The 21932-nt window shown below is 42.6% G+C and overlaps 1 protein-coding gene across 10 annotated transcripts in view; it reads right to left on the bottom strand.

The window, feature by feature from the left end:
* LOC114850886 (R3H domain-containing protein 1) overlaps positions 1 to 21932 on the bottom strand; it is a 37608-nt gene that overhangs the window by 10692 nt on the left and 4984 nt on the right. For 7 of the 10 annotated variants that reach the window (XR_003784960.3, XM_029142471.3, XM_029142463.3 and 4 more), the window contains exons 2-17: positions 19062 to 19221; positions 15650 to 15848; positions 12347 to 12364; positions 11721 to 11810; positions 8046 to 8166; positions 6614 to 6692; positions 6058 to 6117; positions 5160 to 5300; positions 4846 to 4954; positions 4560 to 4655; positions 4196 to 4221; positions 3870 to 3923; positions 3242 to 3474; positions 1805 to 2071; positions 1124 to 1278; positions 189 to 314 (exon numbers count right to left, since the gene is read on the bottom strand). Coding sequence is in view for 9 of the 10 variants with exons in the window: in XM_029142471.3 (XP_028998304.1) it covers positions 189 to 314; positions 1124 to 1278; positions 1805 to 2071; positions 3242 to 3474; positions 3870 to 3923; positions 4196 to 4221; positions 4560 to 4655; positions 4846 to 4954; positions 5160 to 5300; positions 6058 to 6117; positions 6614 to 6692; positions 8046 to 8166; positions 11721 to 11810; positions 12347 to 12364; positions 15650 to 15808 (1734 nt within the window). In the remaining variant the exon portion in view is untranslated. The remainder of the gene's footprint in view (positions 1 to 188; positions 315 to 1123; positions 1279 to 1804; positions 2072 to 3241; positions 3475 to 3869; positions 3924 to 4195; positions 4222 to 4559; positions 4656 to 4845; positions 4955 to 5159; positions 5301 to 6057; positions 6118 to 6613; positions 6693 to 8045; positions 8167 to 11720; positions 11811 to 12346; positions 12365 to 15649; positions 15849 to 19061; positions 19222 to 21932) is intronic. The other 3 variants (XM_029142486.3, XM_029142482.3, XM_029142484.3) reach the window with 3 other exon arrangements.

Here is a 21932-nt window from a genome sequence, read left to right as displayed (position 1 = left end):
ATGAAGACCTGGGTCAAAACAGAGCTCAGAGCATTTTCCTAGTTAGACACCAAGACTTTCTAGACACCCAGTGTCAAAATCCAATGATCAATTTATATCAGTCTAAGGAAAACTCTTCATGAGCCAGGTCTGACAGGAGATGGGAGCAGGGGGAGAATAATAAAATGGAAGAAAGATGTTCTCTGTACCACAGTGTACTGTTGGTTAGGACAGACGGGCAGGAACTGAGAAGGAGGAAGAGGAGGAGGAAGAGGATAGGAGACCGTCGGGTTGTGGACAGGCTCAGATGACGGCTGGAGAGGAGGACAGATCGGCTGAGGAGGGAAGGGAAGACAGGATTGACAGAAGGACAGGAGATGAGGCTTGAAAAGGTTGCTAGTATAATGGCGAGAGCCTTGACTGACCATTTGCTAAGCCCCATTTAATGGCTGTCATTTGTCATCGTTCCTGAAACAATGAACCTCTGATTTCAGACGTTTTTTAGCGAGCATCCGTTGATCACATTGGCTAAAGTAATGACTGATACAAGCATATTTTATCATGATTAGTCACCCAAAGTAAGTTCAATAATTAGTTCCATGTGTTGGATGAAAACCCCTAGCAAACTGTAAAAGGATATTTGAGGTGGATACTGTACTTGTGTAGAACAAAAACAGTAGTCTGACGCTAATATATTTTATTAATGGCTACACCATAAACCAGGTGTAGTAGGAAGTAAAAGATTGAGAAAACAGCTGGAGCATTTTTTTCCTGCCAGCAATAACCAGTCTCTCTAATAATGGAACCATTTGACAGGATATTCATAAATGTAAACCTATTAAATAATGCAGTGCGACATGCTTATTCATAAATAATTCACTAATGTAGGTCATAAGCTGGTATCTGGACATGCCATGATTAATGCTGTTTATCTCATTCTTTCCACTTCCTCCCTGTTACTGTGGCCCCATGCAGGCTGGGTATGAGTGCTGTGGTTTTAGCATTAGGTACAATGACAGAACCTCCTACAACTCTTCTTTCACCATCACTAATTTCAACACTACATGTAATGAGGTTAAGAAAATGTTAGTCATCTTTCTTTCAATTAAACATGAATGAGAAATAAAGATGAAAACAAACTGACCTGGGAGTGGAGATGATTGGTTGTTAGCTGCTGGCTTGTGCCAGAGACTGGCTGCTGTGGGGCTTTCCCCTGCTGTGGGTTCCTGCCAGCAGACGGGACGATGCTGGCTGGGTTATAAACTACAGCGCTGCCATCAGGATGGATGAAAGGCTTGCCTGTCGTATTAAATCCAGAAGAGACCAAAAACCGCAGTGATGTGAACTATGCACGCGCACGCGGATAATTCAGTATTATACAAGAGGAAACACTCGAATTAGGCTCCTTATGACAGGAAAGGACAAACCCAAACATGGTCCAGGAGAGTCAACAGGAATTAACAACCTTGGCAGCATTTTGTAATTTGCAGCCCAAAAGTGCACAACTGTGTGTTAGGCCCATGATGAATATTTACTGATTTCTCCCATCTGTTTGATGCATTTTGATCAGCATGGCTTGGTCTGACAAACTGAGCATAGCCCCATGCCGACCTGTAATTCTGTCCCAGAGTCATAAATATGTATTAGGAGACCAGAAAATTGCAGGATGGGAAAATTTGTTTTGGGTATATGTGCTTTGATTTAATGCAGCACACTTAGATTGGGTCACAGACCATGAGAAAAGAAATTATTTAATCTCGCTTTGTGGCGACTTAGAATTCAGCGGAATCGGGTTTTTAAATACAAAGCAGCCTCTGGCGTTTACCTGTGTGTGGGTTGACCAGAACACTGCCAGGTGGGATCCCTGAGGCTTCCAGTGGCACCACATAATAGTTTGTCGCATCCGCAGCGGGCGGCGGCTGTGGAAGGATGCTCTTGATCATCTCGGGGTGTCCAGCGATTCTGGTGTCAGCCGCGTGGATTAGGGGCGCGCTGGGGATGCTGGACCGAGACGAGGCGGAGACTGGGAGAGGCAGCTGGGGACGGGAGAGCGAGCTGGATGAAGAACCGACGCTACTACACGATTCTGAACCTGAGGAGAGGCACAACAAAATTATAACCATCTTAGTACACTGCTGAATGAATGACCTTACACCAGCCTCTGTGGGAGGAAACAAACTGAGTTAATGCTTTCCAGTTTTTAACATTAGAGGAAAAAGCCGACGAGAATAAGGCTGCGAAAAAAAAGGAAATCACAGCTGTGTGAGATGTTGTGTTAATAACACAACATCTCCTGTGGCCGCACTGTTAATGGAGTCATTGGTATCTTCTCGCACATTTCTTTGTGTGTGTGCATTTGTGTGTATACGTGTGTTTCAGACCATGATGGAAGTAGAACTCTCAAACACTCAAAATATAATAATGATAATTCAGAAAATGTTTATAAAAATAAAAATTTCCACTTTATGCAATGTTGAATTCGTCATGTATAAAACATAAGCTCCTATTTTCGAGCAGAAAGCTTGTTGCAGGCAAAGGTTACTTGAGGGCTAAGTAGAAGTAAAACTGCACGACAACAGGGCAGCACAGGCTGATGTCTCCTTGACTTATACTCCCCCAAACACAGAGTTAAGCCAGCCAGCCCCTATGAAAGCAACTTAATGGCTGACGCAAGAAGCCTCTTTATGGGGAAAAGGGGAAATAACACAGCAGACCTTGTTTTTCGTATTAAACGACATAGAAGGAATTTTTAGAAGGAAGAGTCGAGTTGTTACATTGAAAAACGCTACATTGCAATCATTTCATATTAGAGCAGCCCCGCTGTCATCCCTGTTGATGTGCTTGGCACTTCCTAGTACTTGGCCTTATACATTATGCAGTATCGCTTCACTGATAGCACATTTTAAGAGGCTCCTCCATCACTGTGTCGCTGTACAGTAATTAGTTCTGACAACTGTCCAGCTACAGGACGCCCCAAAGACTTTATCGACTACAGCATGACAACAAACATTTGTTCTGATCAGACCTCCAGTAGCCTGAATGTCACTGGATAATAAACCGAACGTTATAAAAAGTGTATTTTTGTACAAACTAAGGAGCGAAGTTGTTCCTTTTCATACCGTGACAGTTTCTCTCTCTCACTCCCTCTCTCTCTGTGTGACTGAATTAATGAAGAAGAAACCCTTCCATCTATGTTCAGAATTTTCCTGCACGAGGTAGGACTAGAGGCATAAATCAGCAGCCTCCCAGCTGTCCGTCTTGCCTGTTTTGGAGAGCCTCCCGGTGCTCTTGCTGCTGGCCGTGCTGTCCCCTCGGATGAGGCCGGGGGAAATCCCGCTGAAGCTGCTCGCCTTGGTGATGGCGGGCCGCGGGGCGAGCCGGTTGGAGCTGTCCGAGCTGTCAGTGCTGCTCCACGGCCGAGGCTCCCCGTGCCGCGGCAGCGTCTCCGTCTCTGAGCTGCTCTGCCGGCTGGCACCTGACCGACCGGCCCGTAACCTAAACAAGAAGAGAGTTATTATTGGCTATTAACAAATTGCACTTACATGTAATAATTTGAGAATATGGCCTGTAGCTGTGTTGAACAGCCCCTGATCTCTAAATATGATGCTTAGTTTGATCAATGCATAATCGATAAAACATGACATCGGGGGAAGAAACGGCTTCGTGGTTTAATTGGCAAGCTTTGCTCCAAATAGCCAGTCTCACATGACGCCGCCTGGGCAGAAAATCCTATTTAAGAGAAGCTTTCTTGTGCAGCAAAAACAAATCCTCTGATCAGCGCTTCTGCTCCTGAGCGAGCCGATTAAGACAGACGGCGATTCAAAGTTTTTTCCCGCTCGCCGTTCACACTGTGAAAGGAGCCGAGTGATGTGTGACGGGGGTGGTCCTACCTGAACATTTGCCGCCTCTGTTGGGTGCTCATGCATGCGTCTTCATCCTGAGCACTGAAGGGAGGAGAGAGGCATTACAGCACAGACACTGGCAGAATGAGATATCCACCATTTTGAAAAGATGACTCTAATTGCTGCCCTGACAGGAAAACTATAAAGGTGATTGAAAATCATTTGACGAGAAGAGTGTGAGCTACGCTTTAAAAGGATTATATCGGCTCTACCTTTGCCAATTAGGTGTCGATTCATCATCGCACGGCTTTTTTTTAATTATACAATATTATTACTCAAAGTCAGTGGTATTGGTAAAAATGCAAACTGCTCACCTTCTATCTAGTATGAAGTGATCTTCCTTTGGGAGAAAATAAAAATTATAATCAGTAACAAGAAACAAAAATCGTCCTGCTTTTTATTTTCACTGGCCACTGTCAGCAAACATAATGCATTTGACGTTGCACTGACATGGGTTTGAGCGTGATTATAAGTACTTGCAGGCCTAATTATAAATTTGACTTCTCCATAAAGATGTAGCTCTAAATAGGAGCTCCACCCCCCCCCACCCAAATTCATAAATCCAATAGTAAGTGGTGGCAAGAAATCTACAAAATTTGCACATGAATAGAAACGACACAAAGATTTGTGCAACATGGCTCCCCACACCCCCACCCCGCCTACACAAACAGCTCTCACATCGTGTGCAAATATCCTTTCTCTGGCTCGCTGGTACTCCTCCTCCCTCTCCTCCATCGATTTGCTCCTCTTGTCAGCTTTCAAACGCATACGAATCTGGCAAGGACACCACGTGCACGCACGCACACACAGACACACACACACACACAGACACACAATTCTTTAGCTGCTATGTCAGGGATGCCAGATTGTCCCACTCTTAGCAACATGTCAGAAATTAAAGTGACAGCTTGGTGAACAAAAAAAAAAAAAAAAAAAAAAAAAAAAAAAAAAAAAAAAAACCTACCGAGCTGTCTTCGCGATCAAAGCTAGAGTTGTCTCGTTTGAGAATGTAGCGTTTCTGAAAATCATCCGCCCTGTCATCCTTGATGTGCTCTGAGAATTTCTGATCGGGTCTGTCGGCAGGAGAATTCACAAGAGTTTTACTGGCAGCTTAATTTCAGCCACATGCTGACAGTAACATATGTTCACTAATAAGCAGGGCAGAAAATCAAGTTGTCTATTGATTAGAAAAGTTGTGGCTACAAAATATTTACCACCAATTAACACAGGAAGAAACAGTGGCAGACTATGAGAGGTTGACTAAAGTCAGAGGCTCACATTCGAGTGTTGGTGGTTTTGTTGATCACCACTGACTTTCCACTAGGGTCCACATTGTGGTCCATGCCAAAGTAGGCTGCCACTCGGTGTAGCAGCATCCGATGGTAGGACGTCATGGGTGGGAACTTTCTCTTTTGGCTTCTAGAGAAACAGAAATATGCTTAACGAACAAACTGTCATATTTCGTGTCAGATTGAAACAGAGTTACTGAACGAGATACAGTACCTACTTATTTGCTGAGTATTTTTTAAACCTTTTAAGGAATAAACTGGTCTCTGGTTTATTTTTTTAAGAGATGTCTGAGCTTAAAATTCTCAATAATTCAAGACAAACATGGCTATTAATGGTAGCAATTCATTCTGAATATTCAGTACTCATAAAGATGCAAAATGGAGAATTAGATGACCACAACTAGACAAAGACAAGACACTGGTAAGAACTGGGACCATACACAGATGCTCATGTTATTTATGTGACATCAATCACAGCCCAGCTAAAGTATAACAACCTTAATAATAATAATAATAATAATAATAATAATAATAATAATAATAATAATAATAATAATAATAATTGAACTTTATTGATCCCACATTGGGGAAATTATTCTCTGTATTTTAACCCATCCCCTCAGGGGAGCACTTGGTGCTCTGGTGGGCTTCTGCTCCCCAAGTCAAGATTCTACCACTGAGCCACCATATTTGTGTTTTTTTTTTTATAGGTTAACATTTAGGTTGCTTCATTACCTCAAAAGCAACTTATTGCATGCAATTTTTTAGCTGTACAGTATAGTAAGAGTTTGCTGAATTCTGACTGAATGAAATCAGCGGGGGTCTTTAGTCAGGACGGAAATGTGAAAGAAGACCTGCCAGATGAAAAGTCAGTCAGTGTTTCTTACTCGTTATTGCTGATGAAGTCCAAGATGTCCTGCTCCAACTTCAATAGCATGATCCGATCCCTGAAAAAAGAAATACTGGCTTTAGGTTTTTAAACCCTGAATCATCAGCTTTCATGTTATGAAAGCTTTTAGCTGGTTTGCTAGCTGAACAATCAGTGATTCATAAGCCGTAGACTAGACTGCAAAGGATTTCATGGTTTTCAGGAGAAGCTAACTTTAGGTATTACACTGCTGTTGAAGGACATACCTACTGTAGGTGTACAGAGGCCCATTATCATGGAACACTTGTCGTTTCATATATTAATAAAATGTAAATTAAATGAAAAGTAATATATAGCAGTAAACCAAGCACATTCTTTGTTCAATAAACATCTTGGCTCTCTGCTTTATCAGACATTTTTTTCCCTCCAACAGCAGCACAAGTGAATCCACACATTCAAGCTGTTCCTTTGGCATCACAAACAAAACAATTTTATTTAAATGATGGTGGGCCTTTAGGAGACCAATGTTTTGCTGGAGTCATTTTATTGAGGGGTGAACTGTTTGCTGAAGTTACCTGGGGTTGCCCTTCAGTGTGTTCACCAGGAACTCGTGGAGATCTATACCAGTTGAATCTGTGTAGTCCTGGCTTGAATCTAACCAAAAACAAAAGTCTTGGTTGAGCCACGTATATGAAACAGATCTGACTAATACCCAGTTTTTACCTTTAGACAGAAAAGAAACCAGCATCATTTACTAATTTATGAAGATGTACTCAATAGCCCTTAAGTGCATAGATATTTTCTCAATGTAATAATCTTCATAAGAAAAACAACAATTCTGAAAATGTTAGCAGCCTGAAATGAATAACGGTTAATGAAACCCTTGTTGTGAATATTGATATGCAAATGAACCAGCTTGACACTGCGACTGTGATGGAAAAGACTTGCACAAGAGAAAAGACAAACTTCACTGAGGGTGACATTGTTGTCCAACCAGCTATTTGTTGGTTGTACTGTAACTAGAGTTCCCAATACCCATAAAAAAAATAAAAAACCCTGGCAGCTTCTATCAGTAGCGGTGAACTCTGCCAGCTAAAGCGTTTCAGAAATGAAGAAGTGGGTGGGCTACAAAGTTGACACCGAAAAAACATGTCCCTGTGAACCAACAAAGGACCGGACCCATCAGCGGGAGTCAGGGGACAACAGAGCTCGCTCCCCTTGGTGGGTGTCTAGTTTCTATAATTGGAGGCAGCCCTCGGTGGTGCTGCTCCACAGAGGGAAGCAGGCACCTTTATACGCCTGTGGGAATCCGTATAATTGCTTCACACCTTGAGCTTGTCGCAATTAACTGAATCACGTCAATTATCGGCCTATAATGAGATATCGTTTAAAATGGAGAAGCGCTTTTGGACAAACTGGAGGGCACTGTGCTGGAAAAAAAATATTTAGGATGTGACATGGTAAGGGATATAATTATTAGAAGGCTGTAATTTGCCTGAGTGGCACGGATTGTGTGATAAGTATCATTAAAGCATTTGGCTTCATGTCAGTACTTCGTCTCCGGAGTTGCCACTGACACACTGTCTCTAAAACGCCAAAAAAAAAAAAAAAAAGTATGATGTCCATATTATACATAATGTTTTAATATCTAATAACACATGGCTCGTTCAAGCTTTATTGGGGGAGTGAATAGTGTTTATAAATGACGTTTTAGGTTTGTATGATGTAAATACAGCTTGAGATTTTATGCTGTGACTGACATAGAAAATCAATTCTAGTGGCACTAATCTTCATTTAGTAACTAAAAATATTTAACTACATTATTTTTCATCAATTTAAGCACAAGTATATAAAAATTACAGCTGTCATTGATGGCATAACAGAATTAACAATATGCACAAGAAGGATGTAAATGAAAGCTGATATTCAAGACAAATTCCAACAAGATAAAACCTTCAAACACTGTAGAAGCAAGACAGTCTCAGTGGGTTTAATTGCATTTCTCACCTCTTGACAGCATTTTTCTCTGTGTTTTCTCAGGTTTCTCCTTGTTGCAGCTGTCCTCTTTTTCAGCTTTGTCTTGCGTGGCTTGTTCCTCCTTTTCAAATGGCTGCAGAAGAAATCCATCCTGTTCAGCCAAAAAAAAAAAAAAAACAATGTGAAAAACGATTGGACTCACAGATATGGGTTTGAAGAGGTTGTTGATTACGTAGGGAATTGTGTGTGCGTGTACAATGAAAGTATTTTAGCATGAAACACACAATGTGACCGGAGACTGGTTTGAACAATGAACAGACATGAGACATTCATTTGGAAAAGCCGTTAACTATGAGGCATATAATTCTCTGTGAACTCGCCTCAGGTTCTGGGTTAATTGGAGAATAGTGGGCAAAAGAGGGCACTGTAGGACACTTAAACTCTACTGATCTGTCATTGAAACCCATTTCCTTGCTAGTAATAATGCAGATGCATCCATTAATACCAGATCACTATGGCAATTAATCTGCCAGATTAGCTTGTTTTTATTAAACCACCTGAATAATACATGAATCCAAGACTGAAATTATACAACAGCACATTTCATTCTTTAAAATTCAGCAGACCAGGGAGTTAGCAGTAATCCCCCTCCAACTGTAAAAGAAATGCTAAAATTGACTGGACCCTGGCTGGAAGACTGGTGTGGATATTTTGTGATATCTATTAAAATGGCCTTGATACACCCCAGTCATGCGCTTCCTTGCCCCCCCACACACACACACAGACACACACACGCTCGACTCAGACTTGGGATCTGATTTGCTTTTCAGGCATTTCTGCAAAGGCTGAAAAAGGAAAGCTGAATAGAGGAACGGGGTTGCCAGTTCACCATAAGTGGATTAAACACAACTCTGGAAAGCTAACATCAGAGAGTTTTTGAGACAGCGTGCGAGAGCTAGCGCGAGAAGGGAATGAATGAATGAATGAGTGAGAGAAAAGATGACCTAACAGTGGGAGAGCAGCTCATAACCAAAAAAGGTCACAAGTTTGATCTCTGTAACAGCTGCGAACCCAGATAATGAGACGCCGCGTTCTCCTTCGCTTTAAGACGCTCTGAATATATGTGAGAGTGTAATATGCTAATGAGAAACGTGACTGACTAATTGCCTGAGCGAGACTGGGAGAAAGCGAAAATGAGGCTGGGATTGTGTGTTGTGCGAGTGACACCCAGTGTGTGTGCGTGTGCGCGTGTGTGTAAGCGTCAAAGCAAAGCGACTTTTTTTTTTTTTTGCCTGGTGAGAAGCAGTGATGTTTGCTACTTAATGCCACCCTCGGCATCACATGGAAGCCGCCTAGTTGATGTGCATCTGTTGCGAGCTGCCTCATTTGTTTTCTGACATCCATTTACCTCAAGATAAAGGAAAAACAGCATGAAAATGGTCCTTCTGAATATGTAATGAACGCGCTGTCAGTCTAAAACAATAAATACTGCACGTCTTCAGATGTCCTTGACTACCACGCATTGATTGGAATTGACAGCCAGGCGTATAATCACAGGACATATGTAGTGTCTCAGGGTGTGGAGGCAGCTTGAGAGTCCATTAATGCTGAATTGTTCATCAACATCAGTGTTTTTTTTTTAATGTGAATAAGTGCATGTCACTCTAGTCATTATTATATTTATTATTATTCATTATTATGTGATATTTAACCTAATGCATAAAAGAGATGAAACTAAACAAGTATTCAGGCTAACACTGTTCCTGTGCAGACAATCATTCAAGGTGATTAGGCTCCACATGCACAACACTAATAAGCAGAGTATAAAAAAATCTGCGTTCGATAGAAAGAACAGAAATACAATAGATTTGTTCCGCATCTATTAAGCATTAATATTTTTACAGTAGAACTAGCATCGGAAGTCTTGGTCTTCTTTCTTGTTGTGTCTAATGTTTGACTACTCATCCACAGTTTCTTCAATCTGAAGAATGGTTTCATTTCTCACCTGACCAGAATAGGCTTGTTAGGGTGTGAGTAGGTCCAATACTCAAACCTCCTACAAGCCTTCTCCACACATGGATAATTCTTCACAGACATATCTGTCAGAAAGTACCAAAGCTTATGAGACCTAACATCTGTCTGCTGTAGTCTACTCTGTAATGTTCTGCCGAGCACATCCATTTGAAGCATCCATTAACATGGATGCTTCAAAACTCAAATAATGAAATTCTGTAATTTAAAAAAAGCTTTTGTCTAAAACATTTATGTTATCACTTGTGTTAAACACTGTTGTACCTAAAGAACAATCTGATAAGCAAAGAACATTTTTCAGGCTTATTTTGTGCTAACAGATAAGGTCAGTGACCAAATCTTGAGAAGGTTCATGGCTGAATGAGATTCTGAAGCTCTGCAGCCTACAGAGGCCTTTGTTAAGGGTTACAGTTTGACAGTGAAGAGTAATATGAGTAACAGTGGGACAGGTTTTAATTTGATAATGATGAGGTTTGAATGACAATCACTAATCTTACAGCTGAACGTCTACCCCACTAATGTGTTTTTTTCCTTCTCTCACTTTATTGCTTTACCTTGTCCCTCTAGGTTAGGCTGCCGCAGAAGGAGTTTTGACTGCGGGCCCAATAATAGTAGCGGGGGAAATATCAGTAGTATTCAATTAGAGTGCTCCACAGCTCTCTGTAGCTGACGTGTGGAAATTGTAATTTCCTCGACATGATTGATGGCAGTAATACAGGACGTCGTGTGAGTGCAGACGATGCGAGACTGTTGTGGGAATAACACCGCCCTCTGGTTATGGTTCTCTGTGCTGACTGGCTGAAACACCAAGAACAGACGCACCTGTGTGTGTGTGTGTGTGTGTGTGTGTGCGCGCGCGTGTGAGAGAGTACACCAGAAGCTGTGCAGAGTGGCATGTAATAGAGAAAGCTTGATGACAGGGGGGCTTTGCCTGGAGATACAATGTACAAGAAGAGTTGATTTAGCAAAGTAACGGCCGGCTCACTGTTGGAGCTCCGTACTTTCCATTTTGATGATGTGATGTTTTCATCAGGCGGCCACGGCCCGGCATTTAATCATAGCTGTCAGGCGAAGGCTGCTAATCAAGCGTCAGAGGTCTACCTGCTCAACTGTAATGAGCTGAAATTGAGAACTGATCCCAGGTCAGCACTTCAGAAATATGCACGTGGGCTTACAGCTAAGCAAACTGGTGTGAGGACGTAACACAGTGAGAGGACTGATGAACTTTGCGTGAAACTTCTACTTTGTGTTTTTAGACATGAATTAAGTTGCTGTTTGTTATTAGTTGTCGAAAAAAAATCCAAAATGTCAAATTTTAATATATATTTCAGCCAAAATAAATTATTTTTATACTTCGTACTTTACATGTGGCAATGCTAATACCCAGGATGAAGCTAACGAGGTGAGGAACAATGTGCATAACCTTAAAGGCCAGAGTGCCCTTTTATTACTTTCATAAGACGCATCTGTCAGTATAATACATTGTTACTGTGAGCTGTTACTGCTGTGCTTCTCTAACTAGTTAACGTTAGCATAGTCTAGCCCGTAGCTATAGTTACACAGGCCATTAGTGTGGTTTGCTGGTCCTGCTGTGCCGCAGTATTGACGCCCACAGACTCTGTTATTACTGGTCCCTCTCTAATGTGAACACTGGTTATTCAGGGAGATCGTTACCTTAGATGCTGCTGGAGGCTCGGGAATAGGGCAGGGACAGGACTCTTCACATACTGCCAGGCTCCGCACAAGCTTTAGCCTGGTGTTGGACTAAGGGGGAGGGGGGCGCAGGTAGGTGGGCACAGTTAAAACCATGCACACATACTGTACAACTGCATCAATATCATCACAATCATGGCGGCAAGCTACTGTAAATGAAAACTCAACCAGCCAGCGAGCGCAATCAATTCTCGTAAGCAAATGATACATTCTCAATATTCTGCATTTCAGCCGACAAATATTTTCTAGAGTAATGGAGTCATTCACTGCGCGACATGTTCACAGACTGGACGTTCATCCCAAATGTTCTCAGAATGAGGAAACATCAACAGCAATGCAACAAGCACAAAGAGAATGTCTGTCAGACTATGATTTCAGGCATAATTCACACCAAAGCCTCCTGTTTCATTCACAAAATGGCATCTTAACACATTCCAATGTAGAGATGAAGTAACTGCTGATCGGCAGCTACGTATATGATGCACAACTAGCTTGACAGAAAACACGGGTTCCAGATCCAAGCAAACCCAACTGAAGTGCACGGTTTGGCACATTGTTACACAACACGCATGCCGAGCATACCGTACCTTTGAGTACTTCACAGGCTGTCCATAGGTAGGGGAGGGGTACAGGGAAGAAGCACAGAAGAATAAAAACATTCAACAAACCACAGAAGTTGTTAAGGGGAAGAAAGGACAAGTGGAGAAGTTTGAATTATATATTATATTACTGCCCTACATTTTGTGCATGCGTGCAAAGCCAACTCTGCAGAAAAGCACATTTCATACAGAAACACATCCAGACACAAAATACATAAAACATCTTGTTTTGTCTTTTTGTCTGTACAAACTAAAACAATTTAGCTGAAGTCATCTGCATATATAAATGAAGGCTCGCTGTGTGCAGCATGAAATCGCTACTTGAATCGAGCTACTTTAACCATTACTGCAAGCACTGTTTAATTTCCGCAGAGCATATGCTATTAAAGTGGTTGCACTGTAGGACCCCTTCTTCAAACACACACACACGCAGACACACAGCAGAAAACAAAAGCCAGACATTTGGCGGAGAGTAATTCGGGTCAGTTTTATATGCTGCTCCCAGCTCCATTTAGCTGTGATGTGAATCAGACCCAGGCGCTGAAGGTGAGCTGCAGAAAGCAGAGCCGGACTGGCCACCCAACAGTGTGTGAGACAGCTCCGTGCCTCTGCGCTTCATGCATTGGTGGCTGTGTGTGCGTGTGAGTGTACATATAAACAGACGGTCTCTCAGTAGCACGCATACAAAAGTACAGGAGGGGGGGTGCCTAGCAGGAGCCAGTTCAGTCTGAATTGTACCAGAGCCCAGTCCTCTGCTTCATAATGCCAACATCTACACACACACAAACTATACACTTACACACACACACCTCTGTCCTTCCCACCTGCCCTCTAAAATCAAAGGACAAAGCCTCCCCTCCATGACGGAGCTTAGGGGCCAAATAACATCTAGAAAAAATAGAAATGGACCATTGTTTGCCCACCTCCGATGGCTGTGACCTGCCGGGTCCCCTTCTATATCAGGCAATATGGATGTGGAGGAGGGGAAGAGGGGGGCTGAGTGCACTGCTACACCAGCTAATTGAGCGGCGTGGGGCCGGTGGGGAATGAACAATGCCGGCAGGAGATAAAGGAACGAGAAAGGGGGGAGAGCGAGACAGAAAAAGGGCTGAAGTCAGCAGAAGTAGGGCGGCCACCAGCCACCTGTCCTGCCGCAGAGGACGGAGCTGGAGAGCTGGAGGCAGATGGCAGCAAAGTCATCCAATCCTCCCCATCCCGTTCCTCCGTCGGAATGTTTTTCTGTCCCTTTCACGCCCCCAACCCTGTCCTTGTTGCAGTGACCTTCCCCATTCCTTATCCCTGTTCCCCTTCTCCACCCATAATGAACAGTTTAGGCATTAACAGTAACTGTTGCCCTTACATAGACCGTCAGAATTGGATTTGGATTGTTAAAAATTAGCAATAGAAAGGTCAGGAGCTTCGGTGCTGTCAGCATATCTTGGCATAATTATGCTAGGCTGAGTGAAAAAGGAAAATGAGCAGAATGAGATACATGTAGCTAAGGTGGGAGACAAGAACTGGGAAAAAGCTCCTTGTACAAGATGAAAGAGAGCTCCTAATTTCAATCACTAGTTTAAATCGCGTCTAATATAATTACACAAGGCACTGAATTCCTTAATTTTTGGCAATTGGGGAAATGTTTTCTTTCTTGCCAAAAATAAGACCAAATGATAGACGTCAGTCACATTTTCTTGTTAAATGAGACACTACAGATAACAGCCAAATGACCAAAAAAAAAAAAAAAAAAGAAAAAAAAGAAAAAGAAAAGACAGTCTATGTTTTGTTTGCTCTAATTAAGGCAGAAAAAAGGTATCAACAACAGTTTTAAAAGTGGTTGTGGACACATTTTGTTACTTTTAAATAGTCCTTTGAGATGTTTCCTACCGCTTCCTTCCTTTATGGTAAGTTAACTGTCTGCTTTACGTTTACATGTTTACTATAGATTTTATTTTCTCATCTAACTCTCAGCAGGAAAACCAATAAGCAGACTGAATTGAATGAGGGTGTATTGCTGATAAAGTCCATTTTTTTGTCGTCCTGTCTTTCAGAAGTCGCACAGTTTCATTTTAGTTTCTTTTTCCCTCAGTCAGTTCTGAACAGATGTGGTTTTCAATTACTGCAGGCCCTTCCTACATGGCTTAAAATGTGGTCAGTGGTGACACTGACATCGGATACAGGTCCTTTTATCACTGGAACTAGGAGGAGGAATGGGTTCTTGTTCTAATCATTAAAAAAAAGAAGGAAAGTTATCCTTCACCTCCATCTTTCTCCTTTGCTCTGCCCACCGTCTCACATGCGCCCCTTTCCTGCTAACAACCTCTCAACCAATCTCTCCTTTTCAGCCCGTGTCCCTGTGCTTTCTCCCCTGCGGCTCCCCCATGCTGGTGTCATTCTGTTCCTCAGGGTAGCACAGACACAGGAAGTTGGTAGATAAGCCAGGATTTGAGCTCCAGATTATCTGCCTGTCTGACTCTCACACTCTGCCTCCAAACACAAGGCCAGATTGGCCTGAATCCTATTTTTAGGCAGGAGCCAAATAGACGGTCCTTTTTCTTTTCCTGCGTTTTGTTTTCCTTGACCACATTTTTAAATTTTGTGCCATATAGGCACTTTAGTGGCCATTCCTCTGAGCACAAACCAGTCTGCAAGGTTTGACTCTAAAGGTCCAATTAACAAGTGTAAATTACCTGCAGTCCCAAAGCACATAAAGTATTTTGCAGTGACAACCAGGCCTAATTAATTAGCATTTGATTTGAAAGTGATCTCAACTGTCTTAAATGCCCTTGAGACAGAAACCTGCAGCGGATACATGACATTCACTGGTTTAAAAGCCCAAGCCTTTTCCCCACGCTCAAAAGTTTGTTAATGGACAGGCAATCAGGAGAGTCTGTGCAGATTATACTTTTCAGGAATAATTCAGCTTGCTGAAGCAGTTGGGGAAAAGCGATCTTGAACGCCGCAGGTGACAAGACACCCCCAAGGCAGTTGGTATTTGACACTGATCGTTAGTGAATTTTCATGGATGTGAGTGTGGAGGAAACTGACAATGTTTGGTGAAGTGTCAAGTGTCCGCAGCTCCGCCTTGGTCTGGTCAGAGTGCTGACAAGTCCAACCGCTCTGATTGTACGTTCACAACTATGGTTAAAGGAATATAAAAACATACCACCTGAAACTGACACTTCCTTTTACTCAAGAGCCAGATCATTACTGGTCAGCATTTTATATGGCAGACATGTGACTGAAGGGCTTGTGGTGTGAACATTTCCCTGCGAACGCATCACAGTTCTTTACCTGTACGTTACTCTTGTTGTTACTGCTGTGCTCATCTCTGCCGCTCTGGCTCGGGTCCGAAACCTCAGACGTTGCGGTGCCGTCTTTGGGAGACGTCGCTGGTTCGGCAACCTCGGAAACCTTCATCGTTTCAGTGTCAACGGTATCGGACATTCTCATTTCAAAGTCTTACTGGTAAATGCCGGCAAATACAGAGAACCTGAAAAACAAAACGGGATCCTTAGGGGCTGTTGTGCTTGACGAAAGTAAAAGCAAGAATCACAGACTACGGTAGCACATTGCTGTTACTGTAGGAAGATCAGACGTTCAGATATATAATCATCAGGTTTGTACTTTGATATGTTGCATGTTGGGTTTCGCATTTAAGCTAAAACAACAAACCCCCCCTTAAAAAAAAACATTTACAACATTTCTAGTAACTCTTTTTAAAAGTCTTGCAATAATCAGTTGTTTTTCTTTTTTGATTTATTAAACATAGGTGAATATTTCACATTCTTCCTATTCAGTTGTATATTTGTACTCTGTACTGTAAAATGGTGTGTTAATAATACCATCACAATGTTCTTACAGCAGAGCAACTTCTTTATTTAAGAAATAACAACAAAAAATAATTTTGCTGATCCAAAATCAACGTGTTCGAAGACAAGAGGAAAGAAAAAACTAAAATCAAGACAGTTAACATGTTTGTCCCCATAAACAGCAAACTGAGATCTCAGGGTGGAATCATAATCATCAGCGATTGTCTTCATTCCTCTTCCCACACAGACTGTGAGAAAGATGAAAACACACTATGACATTCAGGAAAATTGAAGGAAACATGATAAACTTCTCTGTAAAAGCGATGAATACAACTTACTTGTTCACACTGGATCATTAAATCAGGCCTGCAGCAAAACACCTGCTCTTCACCCATTGTTCTGTCCGTATCTCGTTGAAACGTGCAGTGCAGTGACTGCTTTGTTTCAGTTGGTCGTATGTTTAACGAGAAAGCATCATGCAGGAGTCACTTCATCTCCTTTGGCCCTTCATTCATTTTGAAATATAGAAAAATACAGGAGCTCCTGGTGGTAATGTTACGAATGGTTTAATTTCTAAATGAAAGTCCGCAAATATTAATATGATTAATTTGACGACCTGAAATATTCATTATAAAGAAGGTCTATGGAGATGAAAAAAAGAGGGGGTCACGGTCATCAGTCAATGTGTCTGAGTTTTCTCTCAGCTCTGCAGCTGTTCAACATGAGACAATGGACATGACTGCACAAGAACAGCACGACAGTTTGCTCCTGTGAGATCAAACAGATTTAATTAGGGTCCGTCTCCACCCAGACCCAAAAGTGGGATAAAAATTAAAGAGAACGACTCCTAGACAAGGCATTTCTGGAGTATTAAGAACACTAAATAATAAAAATAATTTGAAATATCAATTATGCAGTTGTTTGTCAGTATGAATGTGACATCTCCAAAATTATTTAAATTTCTATAGTGGCATATTCATAATTTACTCATACCAACATAAATACAACAAACCGAATGGATACTTTCCAGGGGCGGTAGTATATTTGCAGCTTGTTGCGATTAAAAGCAGAATTTCTAAACAACTACATGTCCCTTGAAACATTAGTTGCTTTGCACCTGAGGTCCAGTCCAGGAAACATCCATGTAATGCCATGACCTCCCTACGCTGAAGTGATGCTGTGGGTTCATCCTGCTGATATGCCCTAATTACGCAGTCGGGCCCCACGCAGCGAAGCGCGCACGCGCACTCACGCACACACACGAAGAGAGGGCAGACATCTGGTACATGAGAGCTATGATTAATAGGTTAATTAGAAAAGGGCTCATCAAATTCACTTTGCACATCAAAACTAGATCCACACACGATGACACGGATTCCGGGCTTCGGAGCGTACGTGACTGGCTGCGCGTGCGTTTCGGTCTTTAACAATCAGCAGGGCCTCAACCTATTTGCCCAGCAGTGATCAGAGCCATTATCCTATCTGATCACTGAGCAGCAAAGCTGCTGGCGGAGACTTGATTGTTTAGCTTTATCCCAAAAGAGCTGAGGCAGCGAGCAAGTGTCCTATTCCTCTGTGTCAGAGTAAGTGACTTCCAGTGATGCCTGCTGGTCACCCCATGGCAAACACAGCTCTGTGCCGGGTGAGGCAGGTTAGCTAAACTTTATCTGGCCACTGGAGAGTCTGTTGTTGAATTTCAACGACCTGTCAGAGGTTTGACAACAGCAATGCCAGCTGCTGCTTTACATTATTTTTACATTCTGAAGGAAAACAGCTTAATACTCCAGAGTGATGTGCACGCCTTTGAATATTTAGTGTCTGTTTCTGACATTTTGATGAGTGAAGTCTCTTGAGTGCTCTGTTGAAGATTTGCAATATTGGACGGATATTTTCAAGAGCTGGGCTTGTGATGGATAGCTATTTTGTCCCTCACCAAATCATTCATTCTTCCAAGCACATTTTACCATGGGAGTGAAGTGTGGACTAAATTTGTCTCTAGACTTTGATGCATTTGAATTTTACTGTCTCATCTCTCATGGCTGAGGTAATTGCAGCATGTGCCTGTTTAGAATCCCTGATGTTTTGACTGCGTAAGTAATGTGGCCCATCATTTGATCCTTAGTGTTACATTAAGGAAACATCTGGGAATTTAGGAAGCGGCAAATTGGTCTGTTATGGGTGAGGCCATAAAATGGACATCACTATATCTTTCTATCCCCAAATACTGAAAAGTTGAGTTCACTTTATGGGCATAGCCCTGTGCATTAATGAAAACAAATAGCTGTTATTACAAGTACACATTTTAACTACACTCTGGGTAGAAATAATGCAATAGGAATAATGTTTGTTTAACACAAAAACATATTATTAACACAAAAACATATTATTAACACAAAAACATATTATTCTCATTACCAAAATACAGTGCTTATAAGAAAAACTTGTGCCCAACATCAATTTTTTTAAATCATAGAATTAGACTTAAGATATTCTTATTATTATAGTATTTTCTTGTCTGACGTACAAAGGTTGGTGTATTGATAAAGTGCAAAGGACACATGACATAGGTGAAAGTGATTTCCTTACTCAAACTTCAAAGAAATAATAGTCACAAAAAAAACTTACAAACTGGAAGCTTCCTCTGAATTGAACATGCAACATACATTAATGCTACACTGTAATTTCCTGATCATCCTTCAGTTTAAAATTTATCTAAATATCTTAATATCTTTCTCCATAAGGTTGAGAAATGCTGCCAACACTGACAGAAAACCAAAAGATTTGTTTTGTATAAGTTATTTGAATTTATGTATAAGGAGATTTCTATAACACTGGCTATTAATTATACATCCTGACTAACTTCATTTCTTCAATCATAAATAAGGGAGACATACTTTTCAGATAGCCAGTGGTGGTTGTGGCGTAGGAGGATGTGGCTAGTGAAGTCGATGAGGCTGAGCCTACCGATGCCATCCAAGACGTCTTTGCCCATCTCTGCTTCAGCTGCTCTGAACAGCAACCAGGGCCTCCGACACCCTCATGACCCCTGCTGACCTGCCAACAAAAGAGGCACAGGGTTAGCACTGTGGCGTAAGGGGTGAGAGGGGTCAAGGGTTTAAGGTCACGCAGACTGACAGCAGTCAGGATGTCAGCAACTCTCAAACATTCGTGTGTCAGAGCAAAATGCAAGCGCGGTGTGTGTACTTCTGGGCTTGTGCGTGCCTGTGAGCAATAAATAATGGATGAGCACAAAGATGGGAGTGCGGCGGAGGCAATAGGAGACGGCACCCCTGCCAACCTCGTAAAAACCAGGCATTAGGAATTCACAGAGCAGCGGGGGGAAGACAGCAATTCTCAGCTGAAAATTCTCTGCCATTTGGTGGCATGTAAATTTCAAATGTTTCAGCGTACAATCTGTATTTTCCAGAAAAAAAATCCTCTCTGAACTGAACCACGGTGTGACACGGCTCGGGAAGGGCGCAAATCAAAAAAAGCTAACAAGAGGCTGCAAAATACTATTGATAAGCGTTACAGTGAATGCGACACCTTTATTGCTAAATCTGTATTCTTCTGTGAACTTCACTTGACATTTTAATTTCAGTTCAATTTCCAAGTTAATTAGCATCATTTCTCCTCTCTGTTGTGAAAATGTGACATTATTGCTTGGCTTTACTGGACATGTTTGCTAAATGAGGCTGATAAACAACAGATTAGGGCTGCAGCTATTTATTATTATGGACTGATCCCCATGATTGTTTAACCCGTTAATTGATTGATTAGTTGAGCAATAAACCGCCTTTATAATTTACTAAAACTCAAGCTGAAAAAACCCTTTAAATGAACCATCAGTTGAATGTTTGGCAGTTTTCCGACAGTAGATAACATCACCTGGTGACCTGTTGCAGTACAATCCCCTACTGCAACATATACAACTGACTCATGTCCAGACTTCTCGCCGTCTCCCTGCTGGACTCTTTGCCTCTCCCTCCTCCTCCTCCTTCTCTAATCTCCATCTCAGCAAGCGGGCAAGGTGCCACACTGACTCTGGCACCCAGCAGTGCCCAAGGCCTGACTGCTGCTCCCAACATGGTTTTGGTACAACCCCTGTGCCAGCCAAAAAGGTCAAGTGAAATCCCTGCTCACTTTATAATCCTGCTTCTCATGACACCTCATTGTGTAGCCAGAGCCGAAGACAGAAATGATGACGGAGCCGCTGCCATTTGGTGCAGTAGCTTTGGTCCCAAACCACAAATACTAGTTTGCTTTAGATTACTCAACATGACATTTTAGCCAGTCTGGGAAAAAGTCCCCCCCATTCCTCCTTGACACTGGCAAGGGGAACCGTTACGGCCAAGGCAGAATCCATCCACCATTGTTGATGTCATTTCTGTAATTACTTTATAGGCAGGTAATCGGTTACTCTTCTGCTCATCTACTACAGAATCGCCCATCTTTTCCCTCCTGAGACTCTGCTATCTCCTGCTCTTCTTTTCCCTCTCACCACTTTCTAAATGCGCCCAGCATTTTTTCCCAACATGGTTGTTCATGTGTGACAAGAGTATAATCTTGGTGCTGTGACTGTAGATTTGCCCTCTTTACTCCTAGCTGAAGGCACAAGTGTTGCCAATTCAAGCTTGCTGCAAATAGGAGTGCCAGCTAAATGTTGGAAACGGAGAAATGTGGCGCCTGCTCTGTAATTCAGCACGGGTCCTGGAGCTATCGCACACACACAGAGTGTAAAAGTTGCTCTGACAGCGGTGAGGCCGAGTCTGGCCATAGGCACTCCAGGTTTTATAACCTGAGCTGCTGAGCGGACAGTGCAGACCTGGCTTAGCCGGCTGGCTTCGGGACTTCACACGGAGCCTGTGTTGTGCGTTTAGATGTGCAGTGTGGCGGAGAGTCTCCTATGAATGTTAATGGTGCAAACAATGAACACCCAAGAAATGCTTTGACAGACAGAGGAAGACGTCACCGCTCAATAGGTGCTCAACCGCTTTTGAACAGCGCAGCCTGGCACCACACAGACTTGAAGCGATGCGCTGCCTGTGTGTCCTCCAGATCTGTACAGTAGATGACAGGGAGTGGTTCATTGGCAGTACCGTCACTGCAGAAGGCAGCAACCTTAACGGTCCTCCCTTAGGCATCGTTCAGTGACACCACTTTTATTTATTTCCATGCCCAGCAGTGAGATAGAGAGACACACGCGCACGTTCATGAACTTATGTGAAAGCATAGACATTTTCAGTTAAATGAATCTGAATATTAGTGACATATATGTAAACATCAATAAAATGACACATCGCTGTACCTACATAGCCTCCTCTGAATATATATATTCAGTGGGGTCATGAGGGTGGCTGTCACCTGAGCCGAGTTAATCATATCCTGGGCTCTTAATGCTCTACCCTCACAGACAATTATGCTCGATGGCAAGCTAATGACAAATTTCCCAATCACCCTGAAGCGCAAGAGAGCCTGCTGGTGACGGCACACAACCACAGGAAGGGACAAGCAAGTACACTCCAGTGTGCTTATTCCCGGTGTCCTTTCACGCGCACGCAGGCGCGCACGCAAACGCCACCTGCCTCTCTCTCACAAAGGCTGACCTTTCCCTCCCACACCTCTGCTGTTCTGCACATCTCTGCGTGGATCGGGGCTCTTGTCTGGGCTATAACCAGCTCAACTGGAGGTGAAGGACCCTCAATCCCTCCCCCTATCTGCTACTCCAGCACCCGGCCCTACTCTCGGTAGAGACTTAAATCAGT

Source organism: Betta splendens, chromosome 2, assembly GCF_900634795.4.
Source record: "Betta splendens chromosome 2, fBetSpl5.4, whole genome shotgun sequence".
NCBI classification, from domain to species: Eukaryota; Metazoa; Chordata; class Actinopteri; order Anabantiformes; family Osphronemidae; genus Betta; species Betta splendens.
Note: the sequence above shows the minus strand (reverse complement) of the source record. Positions and strands in the feature narration are given on the sequence as shown.